The 24,780-nt window shown below is 39.1% G+C and overlaps 1 protein-coding gene across 5 annotated transcripts in view; it reads left to right on the top strand.

The window, feature by feature from the left end:
* The window catches only part of FRY (FRY microtubule binding protein), a 361,507-nt gene that overhangs the window by 256,432 nt on the left and 80,295 nt on the right, over nucleotides 1–24,780 (top strand). For all 5 annotated transcript variants that reach the window (XM_064493224.1, XM_064493223.1, XM_010994182.3 and 2 more), the window contains 12 exons: nucleotides 4,599–4,857; nucleotides 6,339–6,521; nucleotides 8,789–8,875; nucleotides 11,204–11,463; nucleotides 11,870–12,059; nucleotides 12,684–12,808; nucleotides 14,988–15,045; nucleotides 15,938–16,029; nucleotides 16,309–16,481; nucleotides 17,548–17,708; nucleotides 18,540–18,650; nucleotides 21,324–21,478. In XM_064493224.1, coding sequence (XP_064349294.1) covers nucleotides 4,599–4,857; nucleotides 6,339–6,521; nucleotides 8,789–8,875; nucleotides 11,204–11,463; nucleotides 11,870–12,059; nucleotides 12,684–12,808; nucleotides 14,988–15,045; nucleotides 15,938–16,029; nucleotides 16,309–16,481; nucleotides 17,548–17,708; nucleotides 18,540–18,650; nucleotides 21,324–21,478 — 1,854 coding nt within the window. The remainder of the gene's footprint in view (nucleotides 1–4,598; nucleotides 4,858–6,338; nucleotides 6,522–8,788; nucleotides 8,876–11,203; nucleotides 11,464–11,869; nucleotides 12,060–12,683; nucleotides 12,809–14,987; nucleotides 15,046–15,937; nucleotides 16,030–16,308; nucleotides 16,482–17,547; nucleotides 17,709–18,539; nucleotides 18,651–21,323; nucleotides 21,479–24,780) is intronic.

Genomic DNA, 24,780 nt, shown 5'->3' with positions numbered 1-24,780 from the left:
CTCAGATCCTGGGAAGGGTCATCCACACTCACATGGAGTCTCCTAGGATGATGCAGAGCCAGAGAGTAGAGAACCGCTGTGAGACGTGTGCCTCAATCACCCAGGAATGGGCGGGAGCAGCCTGTCCATGTGCCACAGACGAGCGGGCAGAGGGTGGTGGGACACAGAGGTAGGTGCTGGGAGCAGAGGCTGGGCGCCACAGTGAGGAGTTAGGAAACAGAAGACCCCTCTCCATGGCCTGTGAACCAGCAGAGAATGGGAGCCCCCCCGCCCCCCGCCGCCACTTAAGGGATCTGGAGGAGGTGCCTCCAGAATGGGAATAGGACTCACTCATTTGGAAATCTGGATTTTGCTTCCCTGCTTTGCCATTCTACTAGCCATGTGATCTAGACAAATGATTTCGCCCCCTCAGCCTGTCCTTTTTCCTTGGTAAAATGGGATTAGGACTGCCTGTCTCCTAAAACTGTGGAGAGGGTTTAAACGACAGAAGACATGGCCCTTTGGTTAATCTGCGAGAAAAATGTGTCAGCAGGGAAAAGATCCTTATCAGTTAAAGTGAAGTAGAGGGGAAGTTCACTTATTTCAGTGCAGGGCTAATTGGTGTTGATTATGTAACTAAGCCCTTTGAGATGCTGAGTTTTTTAAATGTTGTGCAGAGTCCTGGTGAAGTCTCTAGTTTTGCTGTCAGTCTGTGTGGGAGACGCTTACCTCTGGAATCACATGGTGGCCTGACCCAGTGCCGCCTGGGTCCGCTGGCCCCGGGGCCAGGCGTGTCCGGGGGAGTCTGTCAGACGTGGCTGGAATGGCGGTGCTATTTATAGTGCATCGTGCTTATTACGATGTATGTTCTCACAAAGCCCAAAGCGATGGGTACTGTTTTTATGAGGGGAAAGAATAAATAAATATTCTTGAGAGTTCAAGTCTTAGGGCAAAGTCAAGAAGATGGCTGGACTTATATGGGCAGCCTGTGAAGAGACCTTTTTCATAAGCTTCAAAAGAAGCCACAGGCCGTTCTCCTCAAGGGAAAGATAACTTGGCGTGCTGGCCCTCACACTGCACCTATTAACCTGTGAGAAAATGAGCCCCTTCAGATCTCAAGGTCAGAGGACAGAAATGAAGAAATCGAATAGCAGTCAATGAGGGCTTCCAGTCTTAGGTCACCTCATTCCCCTATAGTCCAATCGCCTTTGATTCAAGTTGACTCCTGACGCAGAACACGATGTGGTCAGAGAAGTGTGGGACTTTTTACCTCAGACACTTCGTGGCCACATCCCTATTACATTTTTACTGGAGAAAAACTTTTGTTGTTTTTTTTTTCATAATTGGCAAAATAGGACCAACATTCACGCCAGCTCCCCATCCTTCGAAGCTCAGTTCCCTGAATAAGGAGTCTCCAGGTTTTGCCCCACAGAACTACCCTGGGCTCCCTCCCCAGCAGCTCTGCTACTGCTGAATCCCAGACCCCTCCCCTCCGACTCCAGTTAGTATGTTCAGCGTAGCAGTAGTTAACGGAATGGAATGGGCAAACCCCTCTCTCCAAGCTCCTGACTTCCTGATCTTACGTGTGTTGCTCAGCCCACTCACGAGGGCCCAGTGTGAGGAATCTTCCCATGTCTGCCCCATGGAAGCCACACAGGCCCTCCTTACATCCTGATAAACAGATCCCTGGGGAGCATTTCCTTCCTACCCTCAGCAGAGCCTGCCCTTCCCGGCTGCCTGGGTCTCCCAAGGATTCTCCACATACGAGGGGAGCTCACGTCTCTCCTTGGCAGCCGTCTCTCTCACTCTCCTCACAGGTGTTTCCAGCTCCACCCTTGACCACAGGGAGGACTTTCTCTAGCAGTCTGTGGACTCCTGGCCTCTGTGACTTCCTGCAGCACTATGTGTACACAGAGGGCCTGCTGTGCCATATTTACTCTCCTTTCATGAATTAAATAATGCATGTAAATCACTTAGCATAGAGCCTAGAACACAGTAAGCTCTCAGCAAACGTTGCTTATTATTTTTAGGCGTCTTTAAATTTGAGTAACATATTATGCCACGATGTACAGTGCATCTTCATACACATCATGGTAGGAGAGCTGGGTACATATTCACTCCAATTTTCAGACAAAGAGATTAAACTTCAGAAGAGTGAAGTCAGTTGCCCGAAGTTATTTCCCTGAAGTCAAATGGAAGTGACAAATGTCATTGGTTTTATGCGAAAAGACAGATGAACACATTTTATGCAGTGTTTCTTGACAGTTGGTGGAGCTTCCTGAGGTAATGGATACACAGTTCCACGATCTTCTGTGGTGTCTGGAAAATACTTAACATTTACCGTTTATCATTCGTTCTTCAGCCTCCGTCTGTAGAGGGAGGGTGGCTAGCTGTTTTGAGTAGCCGGGTGAGAACTATGGAGTCATTGCATATATTGCCTCAATAAACCACTTAATCTTGTTTCTTTATTTTCATTGAGATGCAGTTCAAAGCACTGTAAATAGGTGGGTTCATTCTTTAATACCTGCAGAGAAGGAATTCCCACCACTTCTGGTGAATTTTCCAAAGGTTAACAGTCCACTTGTCGGCAAGTCCCTCCTTTGGGGACTTTAAAACTATTCACTTTAATCTTTAAACCCCTTCTGTCGTTGCTGACATTAGGGGCAGCAGGCCCCTCACCTCTGCCTAAGAACCTTTCATGTATCCTGTCAGAACTGAGAGGAGGTTGTTTCTCCTAATGGCTCTTTTCTTCCACATGGTGTGTGAATTTGAAATGACTCCCTTTTCATTCGTGCACCTCTAGCAGCAAAATTGTTCAAAGCTACTGAGCTGATTCCATCGGAATCTGAGCTCACCTTTATGAAAGTGTTTTCCGTTCAGAGTCATTTGTCTGATCCAACCAACCAAGGAAGGGGCCTTGCTCAAGTTCTGGGTTTTCTCCATTTTTCCCACATCCTTACTGAGTAGTAAGGTCCTGTGCTTACCCCCCTCACCCAGCCTAGACCACCCCAGCCAGGGCCCCGGGACCGTTCGCACCGGCACGTGTGGCCTGTGCAGAGTGTCTCTGCCCGTTTCATCAGGCCGGGCTGGTCCGTGCTGCTCTGGCCAGCTGCCGGGGAGGGGCAGATGCGACAGGTGCAGCTGATGCTGGCAGCGGTGGTTTCTTCTGGTCTGTTTAATTGCTGTGTCACTGTGGAGTCCTTTTAAGCTTCCTCGATGGTTTTGTGTGTAACCACATACCTGTGACCCCATTTTAGGCTCCTGGAAACCAGATCAGCTTCTTAGAAGTGTTGCTTTAAAGTCCCCCAAGCTTGTCACACTTCATGAGCTGCCTTCTCTAGAAGTCTCTGTTCTCTTTAATTACTGCTACCAAACTCTCACAGGACTGTTGTTTATTATGGTCACAGTTGTTTATTTTACAGGCAAGAACTTGTCCTTTCTTTCCTGGTTTCTCAATGGGATGGCCCCGCAGGGGTTTGGGGAACCCCTCTCCTCACCCCGACTCCTTGGCCACTGGACCAGGAGACATTGTGAGACAGCAGATATGCCGCCAGCATCTCGCAGCATCCCTGCACAACCTGCATCCTCAGCATGGCTGGGCATCTTTCTTATTTAACTCTGAGTCTTTGCCTCCTTTTTCATTAGCTAAAATTTTTTCTTTGTTTTATAATATTAAATCCCATGTGCTTCACAAGATGATCCGTGATTATCTGGTTAAAATCTAACAAAAGTACAAATGGAAGAGACCTGGGTGGGAGACATGTCAGCTGTACCTGATGCGAGCTCCCTACTCAGACTCTTCCAGGAACGACACAGGCAGGGGTCTTGTCCTCGCAGCTTCTTCCCCTTCGCCCTCACCCGCTGCCACTCAGACTTGCCCTGATATGTTATTTTCACTCTCAGTTCCATAACACTGGGCCTTTTTCTTCTACAAACATTCCACTTTTATTATCAACTGGGCCTTCTATTCCCAAAGCTCCCTCCCCTCCCTGGTCCTGTCTTTTCATACTCCAGGAATATTTTTGAGTGTTTTCACTGGTCAAGCATGTGAATACCATTGTTTCAAGAGGAGTGGGACCAAATATGGCCAGAGCTACATACACCACCTTGGGGCTGTCAAGAGTCCTTAAAACGATCCTGTGCTGTCAGTTTAAAGTTCAGACAGATTCCAGATGGCCAGTTGTGAATGATGGCAAAGTTAAGTGAAGAGTGGAATTAACCTCATTGGAAATCTGCAAGTATTGGCCCTTGCTTGAAAGTTGCATCTAAAGAGACCATGACATGGCTTTTATGTTGACTTTTGACTCTAAAGGTAGATTCTTGCCTACTTTCATGGGTAGTGTGCTGGGGCGGCCATAATACAGCACCACAGACTGGGGAAATCGGAGTAAGGTCTGTATTTTGGTTCATAGCACTGTACCAATGCTAACTTAGTTTTGGCAAAGTACCATGGTTCTGTAAGATGTTAACATTAGGGGAGCTGAGTGAAGAATATAATAATACAGTAGGGGAGGGTGACCCATTGTTCAGACACAAATAAAAACAGAGGCCTACGTGTGTTCCTTGATAGACGTAGAAGAAAAGCTAATAAAGTGAATGATTGTATCTCCATTTCTCAGGCTCTCCATTCACATGGATGATGAACTGCGACATATTGCACAAAATTCTCTTCAGGGCTTACTTGTTGACTTCTCGGACTGGAGGGAAGATGTCCTTTTTGGCTTTACCAACTTCCTGCTCCGGGAAGTAAATGACATGCATCACGCACTCCTCGATTCATCCCTCAAGTTACTGCTCCAGCTGCTCACCCAGTGGAAACTGGTCATACAAACTCAAGGAAAAGTCTATGAACAGGCCAACAAAATCAGAAATTCAGAGGTGATTTTCACCCTCTTCCCCCTAATTTATATTCTTTGACATAGTACATATGTAAATAAGTTGCAGCCCAGAGAACCTTTGTTCTTACTTCCTGCTGTCTAGGAACTTTCTCCCTAGTGGTGGCCCTTAGTTTTCCCATCTGCTTAAATTGTGACCAAGAAACTCAAGGCATGGTAAGCCACATCAGGTTAGACTTAATAATATAAGCAAGGCCATTTAGGGAGTTGAAAATGTTTATTTTTTTTTCAGGGAATTATGATTATAAATCTGTAAGAGCAAATTACCATAGGGCAGGGGTAGAAAGATGGATATGGACCTAGAGATGGATATGATCTAGAGATGGATGTGGGCCTAGAAATGGATGTAGATCTAGAGATGGGTATGGATCTAGAGCTGGATGTGGATATAGAGATGGATATGGATTTAGATACGAATGTAGAGCTGGAAATAGATCTAGATATGAATATGGATATAGAGATGCCTATGAATACAGAACTGATATGGATATAAAGCTGGTTATGGATATGGATATATAAAAGTTAGCTGCCCTCCAGATTTTTTTCTCCTAGTCAGCAACATATTAACTGCTTTCTCCCATAGCCAGAGAAGAAAGTACAGTCTTGTGGTTTCTTTAGTCTTTTGTGCCTCAGTCCGGAACAGCAAAAATTAATGATAACATTTTGAAGATCAGGGAGGAAGAGTTGTCAGAGGAGAACCAGGGCAGTGGTGACTTGGCATTGGCAATGAGCAGATGGAGAAAGGGTCTGGCTGGTGAAGAGGGTTTGAGGAATGTGGAGGCTCGGGAAGTATAATAGCATTCAGGGACCATCTAGGGTACCAGAGATGAGGGTCAGGTCATTCCTCCTTGCTTGTATTCTACACTTGGCAAAAGATGACAGGGAGAAAAACAAGGATTACATATGCTTATAAAAGGAAGACTGAAATGAAGGTGGAATCTGCCTTGTTGTCTGGCATGCTTCTGTTTTAGATTCACTTGGTTTGGGAACTTTCAGAACACATCTCATGGAAGTGCAAAACCCAGATTAAAATCTAACATGAAAACAAGTAAACAAGTCTGATTAGAAAGTAAATGTTTGAAAATTCAATTAAATAGTAAGTAAAGGTCTATAGAGAATTTAAATAAAACCAAATTAGGCCACTTTGATTAAATATATAGTCATCTCAGATGGGATGGATGGAAGAAGTTTTGTTTTTATTCATATTAATAGCCTTTGAAAAATTATTTCATATCAGAAGCAGTAGAGGGTTGATGGTATTCCAAAGTAACAACTGATCTGAAAACAAAAAGGGATCTATGGTATTTCGTGAATAATAATTAATTCATAGACACGTCTGATTCTAAGCCATTGTAATTTGTTTTAGTATTACAAGGTCAAATGTGCCAGAAGATGTACATAGAAGAGTAGTTTTTTCTTCCATTGTTCTTTTTCTCAACATAAAATGTTCTCATTGCACGACAGCTAATTGCAAATGGCTCTGGCCACCGAATCCAGTCGGAGCGGGGTCCCCACTGCAGCGTGCTCCATGCCGTGGAAGGCTTTGCTCTGGTTTTACTCTGCAGTTTCCAGGTGGCCACACGCAAACTGTCTGTTCTAATACTCAAGGAAATTCGAGCTTTATTCGTTGCCCTGGGTCAGCCTGAGGTATGGACTATTTTTCTGACTTTTCCAATTCGTGTCTTTCAGCAGTTTCCAAGTTTAGATTAAAAACTATGAAGAATGCATTACTGTTTTAAGTACTTTCATGTCACCCATGATGCCAACAAATAATTTTTGATTCAGGGTGGGTTTTTAATTGCAAAATCGGACTCTTGATCTACAAGAGATAAGTCGCATGTTCTGAGAGCAATACGATAGACCATTCCTGATTCTCTAAGAGATGGTGCTTTGTGAAGAAGTGAAGAATCTTAAGATTAGGTTATAGATCATTTTCTTTCATAATATTCAGCGTATATCAAACTAAGAAGATATTATTACATTTATATTAGAGAATGAACTTGAGAAAACAATCCATCCCGTTTAAAATGAGCAAGGTACCGAACAGTCTGACTCACTGAAAACTGTTTAATCTCAATAGTGGTAGAAAAATGACACCACAAGAAAACATGTCCCCTTGAGATGGGAGAAGTAAGCCAATTAATAACCACAAATGACTTCATTTCTCCTCCCATTTTGGTCAAGTACTGTGTATCCTTGTTTGGTTGTTAAGGTACAGGTGGCCAAACTCTATACATAAGTTGATGAAAGAAGGACCAGCTTTATATGTCACATACTTCTTTAGAAAAATGCTACTTCCTATTTACTTGTTTTAAATCACTAATCTTGGTTCTGTGATCCTCAAATGGTCATTTTGTTTACAAAATATTTGCAAATGTATCCCAGTCCTCTGTGTTCAGATTTCTTCAGTGAGCTTTCTGATATATTTTAGGACATCTCTGGGATCTGGCAAATGGATCTCTGAGACATTCTGTAGTTTGGTAAGCTTCCAGTAAGTGTCTAGTTAGGATAATAATGATGATAATAATTACTGCGTATGTGTCAGGCACTGAGCTGTGCTCTGCACGTATCATCTCATATAAGCCTCACAGTATTGTTTTTGTCCCCATTGTGCAGATTCTAAGACTGAGGTTTAGAGGGGTGAGATGCCTTACCCGCAATCAACAGCTAAGGTGTGGCAGAGCTATAATTGAAAGCCAGATACATATGCTGCCAAAGACCAGATTTTAAACTGCTATTCCAGCAGGCTGTGTAAGGAACATTTCTCCTATGTTGCTCTCTCTCTGGCCAGCCACAAACTTTTTTTGTATAATTTTCTTATTGAGGTATAATTGACGTACAACAGTGTACTAGTTTCAGGTGTACAAGATAATGGTTCCATTTTTGTATACATTGTGAAATGTTCACCACAATAAGGAGTTAACATCCATCACCATACATAGCTACAAGATTTTCTTTCTTGTGATGAGAACTTTTAAGATCTCCTCTCTTATAGCAACTTTCAAATATGCAATACAGTATTATTAACTAGAGCTGCCTGCTGTACCTTACATCGCCAGGACTTACTTATTTTATAACTGGAAGTTTATACCTTTTAACTCCTTCACCCATTTCGCCACCACTCTTCCCCCTGCCTCTGGCAACCTACCAGTCCATTCTTTGTATCTTGGTTTGTTTTTTTTTTCAACCACAAATTTTTTGAAACCATTCTCACTCCTACATGAACAAGGACATTCCGAAGCTTTCTTATAAGACTTCTAAGTAAATAATTTCGTATTTTCAAGCCTCTCTATAATAAAGGATGCCAAAATACACGTTTGGGCATGCGTGTGTTATTTGTGTAGAAGAACTTCTTAAAAGATATTCTCTCTTGTGCTTTTTCCAATCTGCTTCTTTTACCAAATAGCTGTGCACGACATAGGTACCACATGGAGTACGTGGTCAGTCTCAGTGCCATTTCTTTGGGACTGAACTTCAATCACAGTCAACAATTTATCAGTTATTTTAGCAGATCAGTGACTTAAGTAAGTAGCATTTCCGTGGTCTGGCAAAGCATACTCCTGTGGGGTTTCCATTCCTTCACATGAATAATAATATGAACATTTTAGTGAGTAACGTGTGGCACTGGGATTTAGATACATGTATGTGCACAAGTTTTTAAAATTCAGGTACATGTCTTTTCAGTACAATGTGTGATTGGAGCTCTAATTATCTTCCACGGAAACTGGTAAGACTAAACTCAGAATCCTAGGGAGTTGTACCCCTCCCTTTCACCACCTTGGCACTCGCTCTTCTGTGAGAAAACCCTTATCACTACCTTGCAAGCTGTTCTGCTTCATGTGCCAGACAGAGGCGCCAGGGAGGGCGGAAGGATTCATTTTCCCGTGGAGAATGACTGCCTCCCTTCTGTGCAGGACGATGACAGGCCTATGATTGATGTCATGGATCAGCTAAGTTCTTCCATCCTTGAAAGTTTTATTCATGTAGCAGTTTCGGATTCAGTAAGTACATGTTTGATCCTCTTTGCTGATGGTTCTTAAGTATAAACTCAGCCTCTCTGAAAAAGAGACCCCCAAAAAAATGATGTGGAAGAATTCTGGGGTTTTGTGTCAGGTTAGTAAACAGACGCAAAAGTACTTAGGAAAACAAGACTAGCTTCTCAAATACTAGCTCAGGAGATACTCAGATACATTTGAAACAAAATTTGAGCCTTAGGAAAACAGATATTTTGCAAATAGCAATTTCAAGAATTGTTTGGGATTCTTTGAGAAAATTAATTTGCTTTATTATACTTAATACTATATATAACTTATACTTATGTGGTCCGTGACAGTTTACAAGTTGCTTTCATATTTATTGTCTTTTTTGACCCTCATAGGTATTGAAACTCAAAAACATTAAGGGTCAGGACCGTATCATACAGAGTGTTAGGGCCTGAGCTTGACCTTATCTGGACTCTGAATCCAGCAGAGCTTAATCTGCTACACAAATACATTCTTTGCTTTGAAGAGCATATTGGCAGCTTTCAATTTCTGATCAAGTAGTAGGGAAATTGAAACTGATTTTAATTATCTGACTTTTAAACAGTTAGTATATAGCACAGTGATGAGGCTTGGATTAATTTTAGCTAAATAGCTGAAGAGAAGCAGGGCAGATCTGTGGAATCCACATTGCTGATGCCCCTTGTATGTTGTGGTCAAATAAGTATAAGATGAATATAAACATATTTGACAAACAGCTATAAGTAAATATAGAACCTAAAGGCATTTGTGAGCTTTTCAAGCTGAGATTGAACACAGATCCCTATTTTTAGCTGCCCTGTTCTAGCGTATGGTTGTTATATTAATGATAATTCCTTAAACCGTTAGCCAAGCAGTGCAGAACTTACCAGGGATATTGAATAGTCCTACCTCTTCGTTTAGAAATTCACACTGTTTTGACATGGAATGGAAGAGTCAGGTGTAATTGTTTTATATACATACCTTGTTTCCCTGAAGATTATGCTTTGTTCATGTGATTTGGGTTCTGTGTTTATCAGAATCAAAATGTTGAGCTGGGGTAACTAGGTCAGCATTTCTGCACGTAGGAAGATGCACAGACACGGGAGATGAGGGATGGGGGAGAGCAGTGTTTGCTTTGTGCCAGGTTTGACTTCCGTTATCTCAGGTAATTCACTTAAAAATTAGGTGAGATCATCATTATGATTTCCAAGTCATAAATTAAGGAGACAGAGACTCTGAGACTTTCAGAAATTTTCCTAGGTCACAGGCTGGGGGGCAGAAGCCCGTATTGGAGCCTTACCCTCCGGCTCTGGACCTGTAGCACTCTTTCCCGTGGGAACTCGGAGACCCAGCAGAACAAACGGGTCACTTTTAATGCCTAACAAACTTAATGGCAATGTTCTCTTCTGTCACAACAGCTAGATTATTTGAAACTTGGTCTTCCCTAAACTTTGATATTCCGGACTTAGAAGAGAATGAAATATTAAGAAATTATATGTTATCAATAAATATGCATCTACATATGATGTAATATATAATGTATATTAATACAGACATAGATATCTTACAGAAGGCTTTAGAATGTATTATTTTAACTTGGTATCATAGAAGAATAAGTAAGTATCTTAGCTCAAAAATCGTCAGTAAAATGCCCTTCATAAAAGGGGTTGAACTTAGCCATCTCCCTAAGCCAGAGGGAAGGTGTTTCAGTCCAAGTAAAGGTAAATAAGATCATGGCTTAAAAAAAAAAAAAAAACACTTATTACAGGATAATAACACATTTAGGAATCTCAGAGGTTGATAATTTTGCAGAATTTGAAATGGACAAATCCATGGTCGAGTTTAAATTAACTAATGCCAGGGGGAGGGTATAGCTCAGTGGTGGAGCACATGCTTAGCATGTATGAGGTCTTGGACTCAATCCCCAGGGCCTCCATTTAAATAAATAAATCGAATTACCCCCTCCCCTTAAAATTTTTTTAATAATAAATTAACAAATGCCATATATTGTTAAACAAGTATTTAATGAGCAGCTTCTGGGTACAAGTGTACAGGGCTACATGACATTAAAACTGTACAAAACGTGGCCCCTGTCCTTCAGCATGGCACTTCTGCTGACTGAAGTCTAGCATAGGAAACGGCGATGACTGCAGACCCAGGTCCTACGTGGTAGGGGTTGGTGGGAGGGGTGTTTCAGATTCCAGCTCAGCCTGTTGCAAAGGTGGACAGGAAAAGCACCACGGACCAAGAGGCTCTAGGCAGAGCCAGGACGAAGACATACAACTTGCAGCTCAGCATTGATACCCTGCTGGCTTTTTGCACCTGCAGGCAACCTTACCGCTGACTCACAGCGTGGACCTGCAGTGGCTGGTGGAGTGGAACGCAGTTCTGGTCAATAGCCATTATGATGTGAAGAGCCCTTCCCACGTCTGGATTTTCGCCCAGTCTGTCAAAGACCCCTGGGTCCTCTGCCTCTTCAGCTTCCTCCGGCAGGAGAACTTGCCCAAGCACTGCCCCACCGCCCTCAGCTACGCCTGGCCATACGCCTTCACTCGGCTGCAGTCGGTGATGCCCCTGGTGGACCCAAAGTAAGGCATTAGTGCGCTCTCCTCTCTGTTTTGCTTGCTTTACCATTTGCCCTTTTACATTTTTATTTTATATAAGAAATCGGGATATCATCCTCTCTAGTGTCTGACTATCCTACTACAGAATTCTTAACATTGAGTAAAAGCAGGTTAAAAGTTCTTGTCTGGAGTTAGTTTTTCCCCCCTTAATAATCAGTGTGATTGTCTGAGCCTCGGATCTCAGCGTCTTACTGCTGAAGATCTTAAGTTCCATTCAATCTTCCACCCTATAGAGACATTCCCTGTCCAGACAATCTTTGAGAGATAACTTGTTCAACCAGTTGGAGCCCTTCCCAGGATCTTTATTTAATAAGCGATATCTAAAATCTGGAATTTCGTTTCACTCTTGTTTTCTACTCCATATTTCTAGTAGCCCAATTAATGCCAAGAAAACCAGCACCGCCGGCAGCGGAGACAACTACGTTACCTTGTGGAGAAATTACCTTATTCTTTGTTTTGGAGTTGCAAAACCCAGTATTATGAGCCCAGGACACTTAAGAGCTTCCACTCCAGAAATAATGGCGACCACGCCCGATGGTACAGTGAGCTACGATAACAAGGTGACATGACATGCTTCAGAAGAATTATTCTGTAAGGTTTTTTTTTAGCTTGTTTGTCTAGAGTTCACAGTGTGAATTGCACTGTGCCTGCCATCTGGAGTATATGGGATCAGATTTTCATCCTACACATCTCTAAATTCCATTGAGTGTTTATGTGAATAATTTATTATTCCTCCCTGACAACTGGGGAGCTGAAGATCAAGGGACGTTAGGAAACTTGCCTAGGGCCACAGAGTGACTTGTATTTACTAGTGCCTTGAGGTTTCATTCATGTCCTGCATACCACATTTCTCTCACTCCTCACCAAGTATTCACCTTTAAACCGTGTCTTGATTAAATTATCGTGTTAAAGATGGCTTTGCGGAGTTAAGTGAGTTTAAAAAATAATAATAATAGATGGCCGTTATACTGTAATAATAAGAATGTTCTTTAGGATGTATGTCCCAGGTGAAAATGCATTCATTGTGCTGTGTTAAAATTTATGTGCTTTTTTTCCTGAAATGATGGCAGTGCCTTGGGATGTGGTTCAGTACTTTAAAACTGTTATAATGGAATCATCGTTTAATTAAAGGAAGCATCAGTTATCATGTTACCTGTTTTTCACTTTTGATTAACTTGTTTCAGGCCATAGGCACCCCATCGGTGGGAGTTCTGTTAAAGCAGCTGGTGCCTTTGATGAGACTGGAGGGCATTGAGATCACAGAGTCCCTAGTTTTAGGATTTGGAAGAACAAATTCCCTTGTTTTCAGGTACAGTGATCTGAATGAGTTGTTCTGAATTCCCACGTGCTGCTGCTGTGGCAGTTGCTGATTCTGACGCAAGTTTGAGTTCGCGTATTGGCTTGTGTCTGGAGAGTCTGCAGGCTTTGCACAATTTATGTCCTTTGGCTTGATGTGCATGTGACGAGCATTCTTTGCTGCTGCCTCCTCGCCTCTCACTTTTAGTCATTGCGACTTTGATTTTACCCGTTGGATTTTCTCTCGCTCGTAAGCTTTGTTTTAGGTGACTGTAAGTGAAGATAATTCAGGGTCAATCCCTAGTTAGACAGACTGTTCAGAGGCTATAATGTCAAAATAACAAGTGTCTGCTCATCAGCCGCTTGGACAAAGACTCCCAAAGGTTAAGCATTGGTAGAACACTTCCTGGGGTGTCTGCTACCATTAAATGCTTGTTGGTCTTTCTGTAAGATGCTGTATTTGCCTTAAGAGGACCATCACGTCTTAATTTCCGGATTCCTTACTCATTTCACACCTGTAATCAAATAACCCTTCCATCTGAGACAGTGTCAAAGCCTTTGCAAAGAGTTATCATTAAATGTTAGTTCAGGCTGCTTCTGATGACTTTATCTAACAGTGAAAGCCTGGAAGGGCAAAGAAAATCTTAGTTTTTCATGCACACAGAAAAGGGAACGCTTCAAGCATCGGTGAGAAATCGTCTGAAAAATGAAGATTAATGAGACATTTTAGAAGCAACTGAAAAACATGTTACAATATAGAGTCAGATTTTATCCGTAAAAAAAAATTGCGACTACTTGAGTGCCAGTTAACCAGTGTTTTACTACTTACTGGTTATATAATGGTGTATACAGATATACTAAAGAAGATAATAAAAATAATGCCTAGAATTGCCTAACGTTCTTTCCCAAAGAACCTAAGGCTCCTTTGGGTATCTTACCCTCTGAGTATTCCTAGGAGCAGGCACGATTATGCAATTTACTAGCCACGTGGATATGGAAAACTTAACGTCTCTGGGCCTCAGTTCCCTCATCTGGAAAATTGTTTTATAAATAAAAGTAAAATGAATCTCTCTAATTTAAAGAAATTGGTATAATTATAGAATAAATCTTACAGATTTATTGAGAGGATTAAGTGTAAAAACACGTGTAGTAAATATTTGATAAATGGTTGCAATTAGGCAAAAGAGACCGTTAGTATTATTTCCATTTCTTTGATGAAGAAATTCTAGCATCTGTATTGGAGAAATCTGGAATGGAATTCAGGCTTTCTATTTCTCAGCACAGAATGCTGTAGAGTTTACCTTCCTGTCCTTGGATTTCCCTGGAGGGTGATGTTTAATGGCACAAAATATTCTAGCAGGAAATACAAGGTTTCAGACATGGAGCAGACTATAGACAAAATACCTAGCGACAGGCTCCTAATTTTGTCCATTGTGACAAAGCAAATCAGAAGTTAGTTCCTAAAGATGGCAGTTGATTAGATTAGCAGATATAAAGCTGAGACTGGAGGTACTGGGGACAGGTGAACTATATACATGTAGTGTAAGATATGCATTAATATGATGAATTTTTTATTTTCACTGTGTAAGAGAAAATGTTTTGATGACAACCTATTATAGTACTGGCCATAATTTACATTGATCATATAGCTCAAATAAAATAATTTGTCTCTGAAATTCCAGAAAGACTTCAAATCAGCTATAAATCAGTGCCCTGAGCACTGATCCCAAAGGTGGTACCATAGTAATTGCACCTGTTTCTTTTGCTCTAATTAGATTGAGAATTTCTTCTGTTCAGGGGCTCAGTTTTATCTATCTTCAGCCCTACAGCCTGCAGTAAAGGGCTTTGAACTTAGTAAGCACCTACGTAATATTGTTTGTGCAGTTGTTTAGGTAGTGTTTTACCGTAGAGGTCTCCAGAACATTAAACCAAAACTAAGTCAACGAATTTGTATTGACCCCAAATTATATACACAGCACTGGGATTAAGACTGATAATACGAGGTCTAGCCCAATGCCTGATTCCAGTTCATTGTGTGATTGGGAAATGGAAAGGAAAGGCCAGGGGGGATTTTGATACCAGAAGCAAAGTTTTTTTAAAAAGCAGATTAGTTAGTATTGAATGGCTATATTTTGTGACAAATTTGGTGTCAATAATGATGAATTCTAAATGCTGACCTTTTTTATTCATAGAGAATTGGTGGAAGAACTTCACCCATTAATGAAGGAGGCTCTGGAACGAAGACCAGAGGTAAGGTTTTGAATTTAAATAATGAATGCCTTGGTTTATTTGGACAGTAGTGTGAGTTTAAATCATACCCAGTGGTTTCCCCTAAAGAAAACAAACATATCAACATACTTTTAACAATGAATCTTACTATTTTAACTTTTGTTATTTTCATTATTTTTCAGTATTATTATTTCAGTATTGTACTAAATATAATATCATATGGTTCCAATTTTAAAAGATTTTAGGTCCAAAACTTAAGCAACCTAAATAGTCATGTGTTTGCTAAGATATTACATTCTTGCAAGAGGTTTTAGTTAAGACTGAATTTTGCTTTTTAGTTAGTTTGCTTGTTTTTCACAAGGGGTTGAATGTCCAAGAACATTGTTTCATCTGGTACATGAGGCATTTTCCTCAACATCATTGTCCCTGAAGTGAACTCTGAAAAGGATAAACTTATAATAGAGCAGGATGAAAACATTTAAAGATTAAACAAGAACCTCCTCATGTAGTAGATAAGATGCAACAAGCAGCTGAATTTTGGCAACTCAAGTAAGCATAGTTTTACCTCCGTGACCAGAACTGGGGGGACTGTTAGTGACCACGGTCCTTTTCCACTTGTTTCTGATATTTTAGTTTCTCAGCAGCTGCTGGGAGCCTCTAGAAAATGAGACTTATTGATTCTCAACATTTCCAACTTATAAATGTTTTTTGACCCACTTACGATCTGTTTCTCTCGTAGCCCATAATAGAAAGTGTATTCTCTAAGGATTAGGAAGGAAGAAAAATACTTTTTGTCTTCTAAGCTTAGAAAATGGAAAATGACTTGATGATGCCTTTCTTTAGTACAGTTTCCTAAAGCAAAGGTAGCATTGTCGTGCCATGTCTGTAAATGGTATTGCCTCTTTCCACACAGAACAAAAAACGCCGAGAACGGCGGGACTTGTTAAGGCTACAGCTACTTCGAATTTTTGAACTTCTGGCTGATGCTGGTGTGATAAGTGACAGGTAGAGTGGAAATTATACTGAGTTAATCTTGCTTTACCAAACTGATCTTTTTGTCTCTTTCTTTTTCTTTTTTTTTTTTTTTTAATATTACATTTGACTTTTACTTAGAAAAGTACCCAAAAGCTTGGTTTTTTTTAAAAAAAAAAGTATTTACACTACACAAAGGTCAAGAGCACATTTAGTGTGTGCATTCTGACAGTGAATCTTACTTTCCATGCTGCATGCGCTACTTTGACACAAAGACTAATCATCTAAAATTTTAATTTCCTTTTATTCCAGCACAAATGGAGCCTTAGAGCGGGATACTTTGGCCCTTGGAGCTTTGTTCTTAGAATATGTGGACCTGACCCGCATGCTCCTAGAAGCTGAAAATGATAAAGAAGTTGAAATTCTGAAGGATATCCGGGCACATTTTAGTGCCATGGTTGCCAACTTGATTCAGCGCGTTCCAGGTGATACATCACTGCAAGTTACCTTTCATGCTGGAAAAGACATTTGTGTTCATTTGTGTGCTTTCCTCTTTAAACCCACTGGCCTGTGGGCCGGTCTGGGATGGGATGGTTTATTTGTTTGGAAATACCTGGAAATCCACGAGAACAGATTGTGGTTATGCAGCAAAGGGTTGGTAGGGGAACAAAAGGAATTAAGTCTGGCTTTGTGCTCATCATCACTTGTGTTCTTTATTTCGGCTCCCATCTGAGCATGAACCTGTGTGATTTCCATAGGAAGAAACTAATTCAAAAGGAACATTCACATGTATTTTCATTCACCTTGTGCTAATCTGTGAACGTATAATCTCAGCGATAGTCCCACTCTTGGCTCTATTCAATCAACACGTTATATAGAATTCTATATAGCTCAAGAACTTATTGAGAATTTTTTTCACAGAGCAAATAGGTCTAAAGCATTTTCATCTAACAGAAGCATAGAGAATAAAAATAGCTCATCAGTTTGATGTAAAAATTAATTATTGTAATTAAAGCTTTTTGACATAATTACAAAAAGCTGCAACTCAACTGTTTCTACTTTTTCATCATTTTGATATTGGAAAACCTTCTTACCAATCCGCCGCATCTTTGATGACCCTAAATTAAGATTTGAGTTAACTTCTTCGGTAAAAGTGTGTTTTGTTTAAAATAGTCTATACGTTGTATTTCATAGTTCTTCCTAGAGACTCCGCAGCAATCGAGAGAACATTTTACATGTAATCAGCAGCTGAGTGGAAGGTGTTGTGTTTTTTTCTGGACATTGATTAGAGAACAGTGTCTCTGAGTCCATTTTCTATCTCTACTTTCTGCTCTGAGACGAGGTGCTATTGACTGAAACATGAGAAGAAGAAAAAGAAACTTAGGCTTGACTTGTTAGATATATGTTTCATGACCAAAAGAAAACTTGAGTTAGAAAATGAAATTTTACTCCTTTCCCCAAAACTTAAGGATCATGCATAATAGCAACATAAACTGTATTCTCTATATTTTTCAGTTTAGCAGACTCTTAGGCTCTGTGTTTTCTCTCTAGTTCACCATCGAAGATTTCTCTTCCCCCAGCAAAGCCTGAGGCACCATCTTTTCATCTTATTTAGCCAATGGGCAGGACCCTTCAGCATTATGTTCACGCCTCTGGACCGTTATAGTGATAGAAATCATCAGATTACAAGATACCAGTATTGTGCATTAAAGGTAGGTCACCTTCGCCTCAGTGAATGACTTTGCTCTCATCCTGGAAGAGACTCCCAGAAATAAATTCCTCTATTGCTAGGACTCTTCAGAATTTTCAGAATCATGGTTATAGCGTGGTTTCTTTTAGAAAATTAACTGTATAGCACCTCTGTCATGTATACCAGAAGTTGCTGTCAGGCTGACATTTGCCTCAGGGAAGCTAATTTAAACCCTGGCCCTGGTAGTCATTTGGACCCACTAATTACAAAGTGAATCAAATCTTCCCTTACATTCTCTTCCCTTTCTTCCTCCTCTCTCAAAGAAACTAAAGTTTATATTCTTCATTTTCTTTATCTTTGATTAAGAACCACAATTATTTATTTCTATATTTTTCGCAGTTTGTCAATTTAGTACATTAGTCAAATATTTGTCAAATTTGTCAGTTTAGTACGCTAGTCAAATATTTGTCATCAAAGGAAAATTTGAAAAGCTATGCTTTTCCTACAAGCAGAATTCATTCATCTGAAGTCACCAAAGATAAATTTATTTTAAATACTGTGAAATGGTCATTTTGTTTTGATTATCTTAGTCTTTCATCATAAAGATTAATTATAAAATTACATGTCTACGAAGTTCAATTTATGGGTTTTAACTCTTATAAAAAGACAAAATTAGGAATCTGGTTTTTTTTTTAATTGAATCCGTTAAGGAATATTCTTAAATCTTATGGAAATAACTACTTTAAAAGACCTTAATCGTTTATGAATCTGGTAGTATGTTTTTTAAACTCAGTTGCATACCATCCAGTCATCCCAGGTTTCATTCCCAGGTTGTGTTCTGTTTCGTTGTCAGGCTATGTCAGCCGTGTTGTGCTGTGGCCCAGTGTTTGACAACGTGGGCCTTTCCCCAGATGGTTACCTGTATAAGTGGCTTGACAACATTCTGGCTTGTCAAGACTTAAGAGTGAGTACTAGCCAAAAATGCATTGTTTTTAAATATCTTGAGGGTTCTGCCTTGGTTGCGTTACTGACATTTCTAAGCATTGTTCACAGCACAGTTTCTTCAAACATCAGCCACGAAAGTGTAGGCTTTTGTGCTGTTCACATTACACTGTGGTGCATCAGGATGAAAAACACAGTAACATTTACCAAAGTTGACCATAAACAAGGCCGTAAAGCAAGTCTCCATGAAGTTCAAGTGATTGCAATCACTCAGGCTATGTTCTTTAATCACAGTGGCATTGAGCTAGTAATCAATAATAAAAAATGATAATAATTAAGGAATGCTCTTTGAGATAACCAGTGAGTCAAAGAATAAATAAAAATAGAAAGTAAAAAATATTTTTAACTGAAGAATAATGGAAATACTACATTGTAAACTTGTGGGTTGCTTAGAATGACTGTGTGGCCTTAAATGCATATATTAGAAAAAAAGCTGATAATCAATAACCTAACCACCCATTTCAAGAAGTTAGAAAAAGAATAATGTATCAAACTCAAAAAAAGTGCAATGAAGGAAATAATAGAGCTAAGAGCAGAAATTAATTAAAGAGAAAAAATTAATAGGCATGCTCATTTAAACCAAAAGTTGGACTTATTTAAAGACTAATAAAATTAATAAATCCGTGGCAAGTCTGATCAAGAGAGATAAGACACATGTCACCATCCTGAGAAATGTAAAGGGAGCCTCACTACAGATGCTACAGATATAAAAGTAAGAGAACATATGAACATCTTTGTGCCAATAAACTTGAAAATTTAGATAAAATAGACAAATTCCTAGAGAAACGCAAGAAGAAAAGAAAATCTCAATAGTCATATAAGTAATAAAGAAACTTAATCTATATTTGAAATTCTTTCCACAAAGAAAACTTTAAGGCCAGATGACTTTACAGATTAATTCAATATTTAAGGGACAAATTGCATTGATTTAATACAAATCCTCAAAGAGAAAACAGCTCAAGAGGAAATACATCTTAACATATTTTGTGAGACCCACATAAGCTTCATACTAAAACCTGACAAGAATTTAATGAGAAAGACAATTAAAAGGCAATTTCATTCATGAAGATAGATACAAAAAAATTAAACAAAATATTAGAAAATTTAATTTAGTGATATTAAAAAGATGACTCATCATGAGCAAATTGAATTATTCAAGAACTGCAAGATTGGTTTAATATCCTTCAGTTGGTTCAAATGTCCTTCAGTTCATTTGTATATTAATTATATTAATAGGGTCTTAAAAAGAAAATATCATATGATCTCAATAAATACAGAGAAAGCATTTAATAATATCATTCGTGAGAGAAACTCCTAATGAAACTAAGAATAAAAATGAACTCCCTTAGTTTGATAAAAGGTGTTTTTAAAAAAGCCTATAGTAAACAAACTAAACAGTGAATCCTGGAAGTGTTCCCTGAGATTAGAATGATCCAAGAAGCCCCCTTACCACTTTTATCAACATTATTAAAGATACTACCCAATGTATTAGAAAAGGAAAAATAAGATGTCAGGAATGGAAAAGAAGAAATAGGTTGTAGATCTATCTAAATGTGAAAGCTAAAAAACTAACATTCCTAGAAAATAACACAGGAGGATATTTCAATCCTTGGTATTAGGGAAAGATTTCTTAAACAAGATGCAAGGATTACTAACCATAAAGAAAGAATAATTAATAACTTGTGTTTATCAAAATATGCCATTAAGAATGTAAACAGGCTAGCCATAGAGTGACAGACGTTTGCAGCATAAAACCAACAGAGTTCTTATCTAGAAGAGTAAAGGGCCCTACAAATAAGTAAAATAAAGACACTCACAGAAGAATAAGTGGAGACTTGACCAGTTTACAAAACAGGTATCTAAATGGCCAATAAACATAAGAAAAGGATCTCAAATTCATTAGTAATCAGAGAGTTGCAGACTAAAGCCACATGAGATACAACTTCAAATTCACTAGAATGGCTAAAATTTAAAAGATTAACAATACTAAATATTGATGAGGAAATGGAGCAACAGGAACTCTCATACAATGCTCTAGAGAGAGTAAATTAGAATAACCTTTTTGGAAAACCAATGGGCATTATCTCCTGAAGTTGAGCATAGCACACCCTACAACCCAGAAGTTGTATTCCTCTGTATACATCCACTATGTGTAACATAAGACACAGAAATATCCAAAGCAGTATTATGAAGTCAAAAGCTGGAAGCAACCCAGATGTCCATCAGTAGTAAAATGAATAAATTGTGGATCCATCGTAAGTTAGAACACTATACAACAATGGAAGTGAGTGAGTGTGGATGACTTTTAAACATAAGTTGAATGAAAGAAAATAGACACAAAGTTATATATTGTATAATTCTACTTACAGTAGAGTTCAGAGCAGCTCAGACTAACCAATGGTGGCAGAAATTGGGATAGTGGTTACTTTTGAGGAAGAGGGAGAGGTTAGTGATTAAGAAAAAGTTGCAGCATTGCATCCTCTTAAAGAGGAATTTGTGGAATACAAATTAATCAAGATGAATGTTCAGTCTTCACTCCTTTTACCCAGTTTATGTTTGCTAAGCTTGATTTGGTGTCTTTCCCTAGAATAACCTTTCATGAAATGTGAATAATTGTTTTTCTCCATGTATTCAGGTTCATCAGCTTGGCTGCGAAGTTGTCGTCTTGCTATTGGAATTAAATCCTGACCAGATAAATCTTTTCAACTGGGCAATTGACCGATGCTACACTGGTTCCTACCAACTCGCATCTGGCTGCTTCAAAGCCATTGCTACTGTGTGTGGAAGCAGGTATGAATTCTTTAAATGGAAGGTACTGCCCAGTGACAAGTGCAATGAAAGATGCTCTTCATTCATATGAATAATTGAGAGCTGGCTGCTTTTGCAAGGATCTGAGCAAATTCTAAGGAAATACAAAATGGTCTGCATTTCCTCAGCAGACAGATTATTCCCTCTAAGTCCACAGCTACGCTGACTTTTCGTTCTACTGGGAGAATGGTTTGTAGTTATAGCACCCTTCTTTTTAATTGCCTGGAAATTTATAATGAAGTAATACAACAGGATTTGAAAATAATAAAGAAGATACATTAAAGGAATTAAGGGCACTTCTGGAGGTGTTTGTGATGGGTGCGAGCTGTAGGCCCTTCAGCCATTTTGAGACCAAACCAAACTCCGGAAGCAACCTAAAAATGCCAAATTCCTCTTGTCAAAAACTTCAGAAAGGAAGAAAAGGAAAGAAAATGTGTCTCCCTGGATTCCATAGATCACACTTAAAACCACTCCCTAATTATGTAAATTCGTCATTCAGGGGAGTCATTCAGCACTACAATTTATTGAGTGAAATAATTTCATAGCCAAGATGAAAGGGTTAATGAAGACTCCCCAGATTGCATACATTATTCCCAAGAAAAAGCTTATTATGTGTTAGAAATTGAGAGAAGGCAGCTCAAGATTATTTTTGAAAGGACTCATATAGACTTATTGCAGACTAAAGCCACATGAGATACAACTTCAAATTCACTAGAATGGCTAAAATTTAATTTTGATTAAATGTTGTGTTTTTAATAGCTATCTTGAACTACCAGATAAAGAAAATAAGAGTAAATCAGTTTTAAATTCCAACCTATTATGGTCATAAATTAATAAGAACAGAATTTTAGAGGATATCTACTTTCAATAAACCTCAAGTGAATGTGCTATTCAAAGAAACGTTTCTCTTTAATATTTTTCTTTCTTTTATAAAGATAGTAGATAACATTTCATGTCTAAAGCTTTCATTTTCTATAACCTTAGTAGTAAAATTATTATATATGTATACTTAATTTCCATAAGAGATATAGCAGATGAGCATAATCTAAACTGTCTGATTTTCCATTGGTTTATTTCTTGATGTTAGCATTACTAAGTAATATTTATACCTATAGAATATTACCAAAACAACATTTTTTACAAAAATCTCTTTCCCTGGGGTGTGTTTTTATTTCATGTATTTCAACATTCTAAAAATGAATTTCTGTTCACATGACTCTTTGATTTTAAAAAAAACTTGTTTAGTATCTATGACTTGGACCATAGATTCCTTTGACAAAAATAAGAATAATAAAACTTCCCTCTCTTTGCTGCCCTTCTCCCAGTGAACTTGATTTGAACTATTCTAGTCAAATTTATTTCATTGTGTAGCCATCTCATAAAATATCACTCTGCATTCCTCTGAATAAATCTAGGTATTTTTTTAGCACAAATAAATGCTTTATGAATTTAGCAATATCATCTCAATTCCAGTAATATTTGAGTCACAAAAATATTAGGTTATAAAGCCTTCTATGTTTAGAGTATATTTTTTTAGGATAGTATCCTAAACTATTTTGGTTTCTTAAACAAATACTGTTTATCAGCTTACACTCAAGACACTCATCTCTTGTGAGGGAAGGTCAGAGGCCAGGCGATGCCATGGCTGCAAGTTCTCCGCCAAGACAGTAGCCAACAATTCTGTCATTTCTCACTACAGAGCATGTTGAGAATTTAAAGTCTCAGCTGTGGCCTAAATTTTGCTCTCTTTTCCCATAAATTCTCAGTCTGTATAGTCTGGATAAGCCTCCAGATGTGTTTGAGCAATCTTTGCTCCTAGGTTTTCAGTACTTTTTTCGAAAGCAACTCTGGTGTTTTAGACTTTGCTTTATTTTCTGCAAGTTTGCTTCTAAAAAACACCTAAGCAACTTATGAAATAATCTGTTCCTGAAAAGTCATACATAAACTGGATCATATTTTAAATTTCTCGAACAAGTTGTTTGTACAGTAACTCCCACAACAAGACCACGGTGTAAAGCAGAGAACACTTCCTAGAAAGTAAGTAATTACCTCTCCCTTCTCAAATAAGAATGATCATATGTTGGGTTTATTTTTGTAGAAACAGGACAGCTTATAAGCAGACTTATTTATTAAGGAATCACTTATAATTGAGTTTTTTAAAAAACCTTAAAATTTTCACATTTTTTAGAATTCTCTTGTTGATTAAAACTTTCTTTCTACCTTTTCTACCTAAAACTTTCTACCTTTAGTTTTAGAATTAAAGCAATTTTTGAGTGGCTAATATATCAATCCTTATGGTCAGCAGCTGTAATGGAAAAAAAAATGGTTCTCTACATTTTTTTTTTTTAATTTATGTATTGAATTCTTTGGAGGTAGACCTATCCAGGATGGAATCTAGGCTCCACCTCTCCTCCCTGACCTTGAGCAAATACTTAATTTCTCTAAGCCTCCCAGGCTTGTTGTGAAGATAAATAACAAATCCGGGTAAAGGACTTGGTATAGTAACAGCACAAAGTAAGCACATCATGACACAAATATTACCTGCCCATCAGTCATCATCTTCCTCACCACCATCATGGGGGGGGGGGGGGGCTGCCCAATTTCCCACATGATACGTCAGACTCATGCTTTTTTGCTCATTTAAAGTTCTAGAAAAGTAATCATTTTGGAGTGCAAATTGGTAAAGCCATTTTAAAGGTCAATATAGCCGTATCGACCAAAATTTTGACCCCACGTGACCTCTTCTAGAAATCTACTCTAAAGAAGTATTTGTACATTTGATGTCTGCAGCATTATAATAGTAGAAAAATGAAAATAACCTTTAAATGTTGGTCAGTGCATGGCAAAGGTTGGCTTCCCCAGGAAACAAGACTGTGAGGTGGAGATTTGAGTTCAAATATTTATTAGGGAAGGCCCTTGGGATCAAGCTCTATGGGTAAGTGAAGGATACCGGACTGGGCAGCGAAAAGAAACCTCAGCCAGTCCCACAGGGGTGCTGCTGGGGAGCAGGCATGGCCTTGGCCCAGAGAGACCAGGTCCCAGAGAGGGATTCAGCCCGAGACAGCAGCTTCCCACCCTGCAGAGTAAGGAGCGCCTCAGTCCTGCGACGGGGATCTGAGGGGCACACACAGCAACTGCCACAAGGCAGTGATCTATGGTCGGTCCATACTGTGGAATACTGCCCAGGTATTAAGAAGACTGAAGTGAGCCTCACTGGTGAAAAGGCGAATCTCCAAATAACACATGTAGGTGGTATGTTCACAGTTACGTTTGGAATCCTGTGT

This window comes from Camelus dromedarius, chromosome 13 (assembly GCF_036321535.1).
Source record: "Camelus dromedarius isolate mCamDro1 chromosome 13, mCamDro1.pat, whole genome shotgun sequence".
Taxonomy (NCBI): Eukaryota; Metazoa; Chordata; class Mammalia; order Artiodactyla; family Camelidae; genus Camelus; species Camelus dromedarius.
Note: the sequence above shows the minus strand (reverse complement) of the source record. Positions and strands in the feature narration are given on the sequence as shown.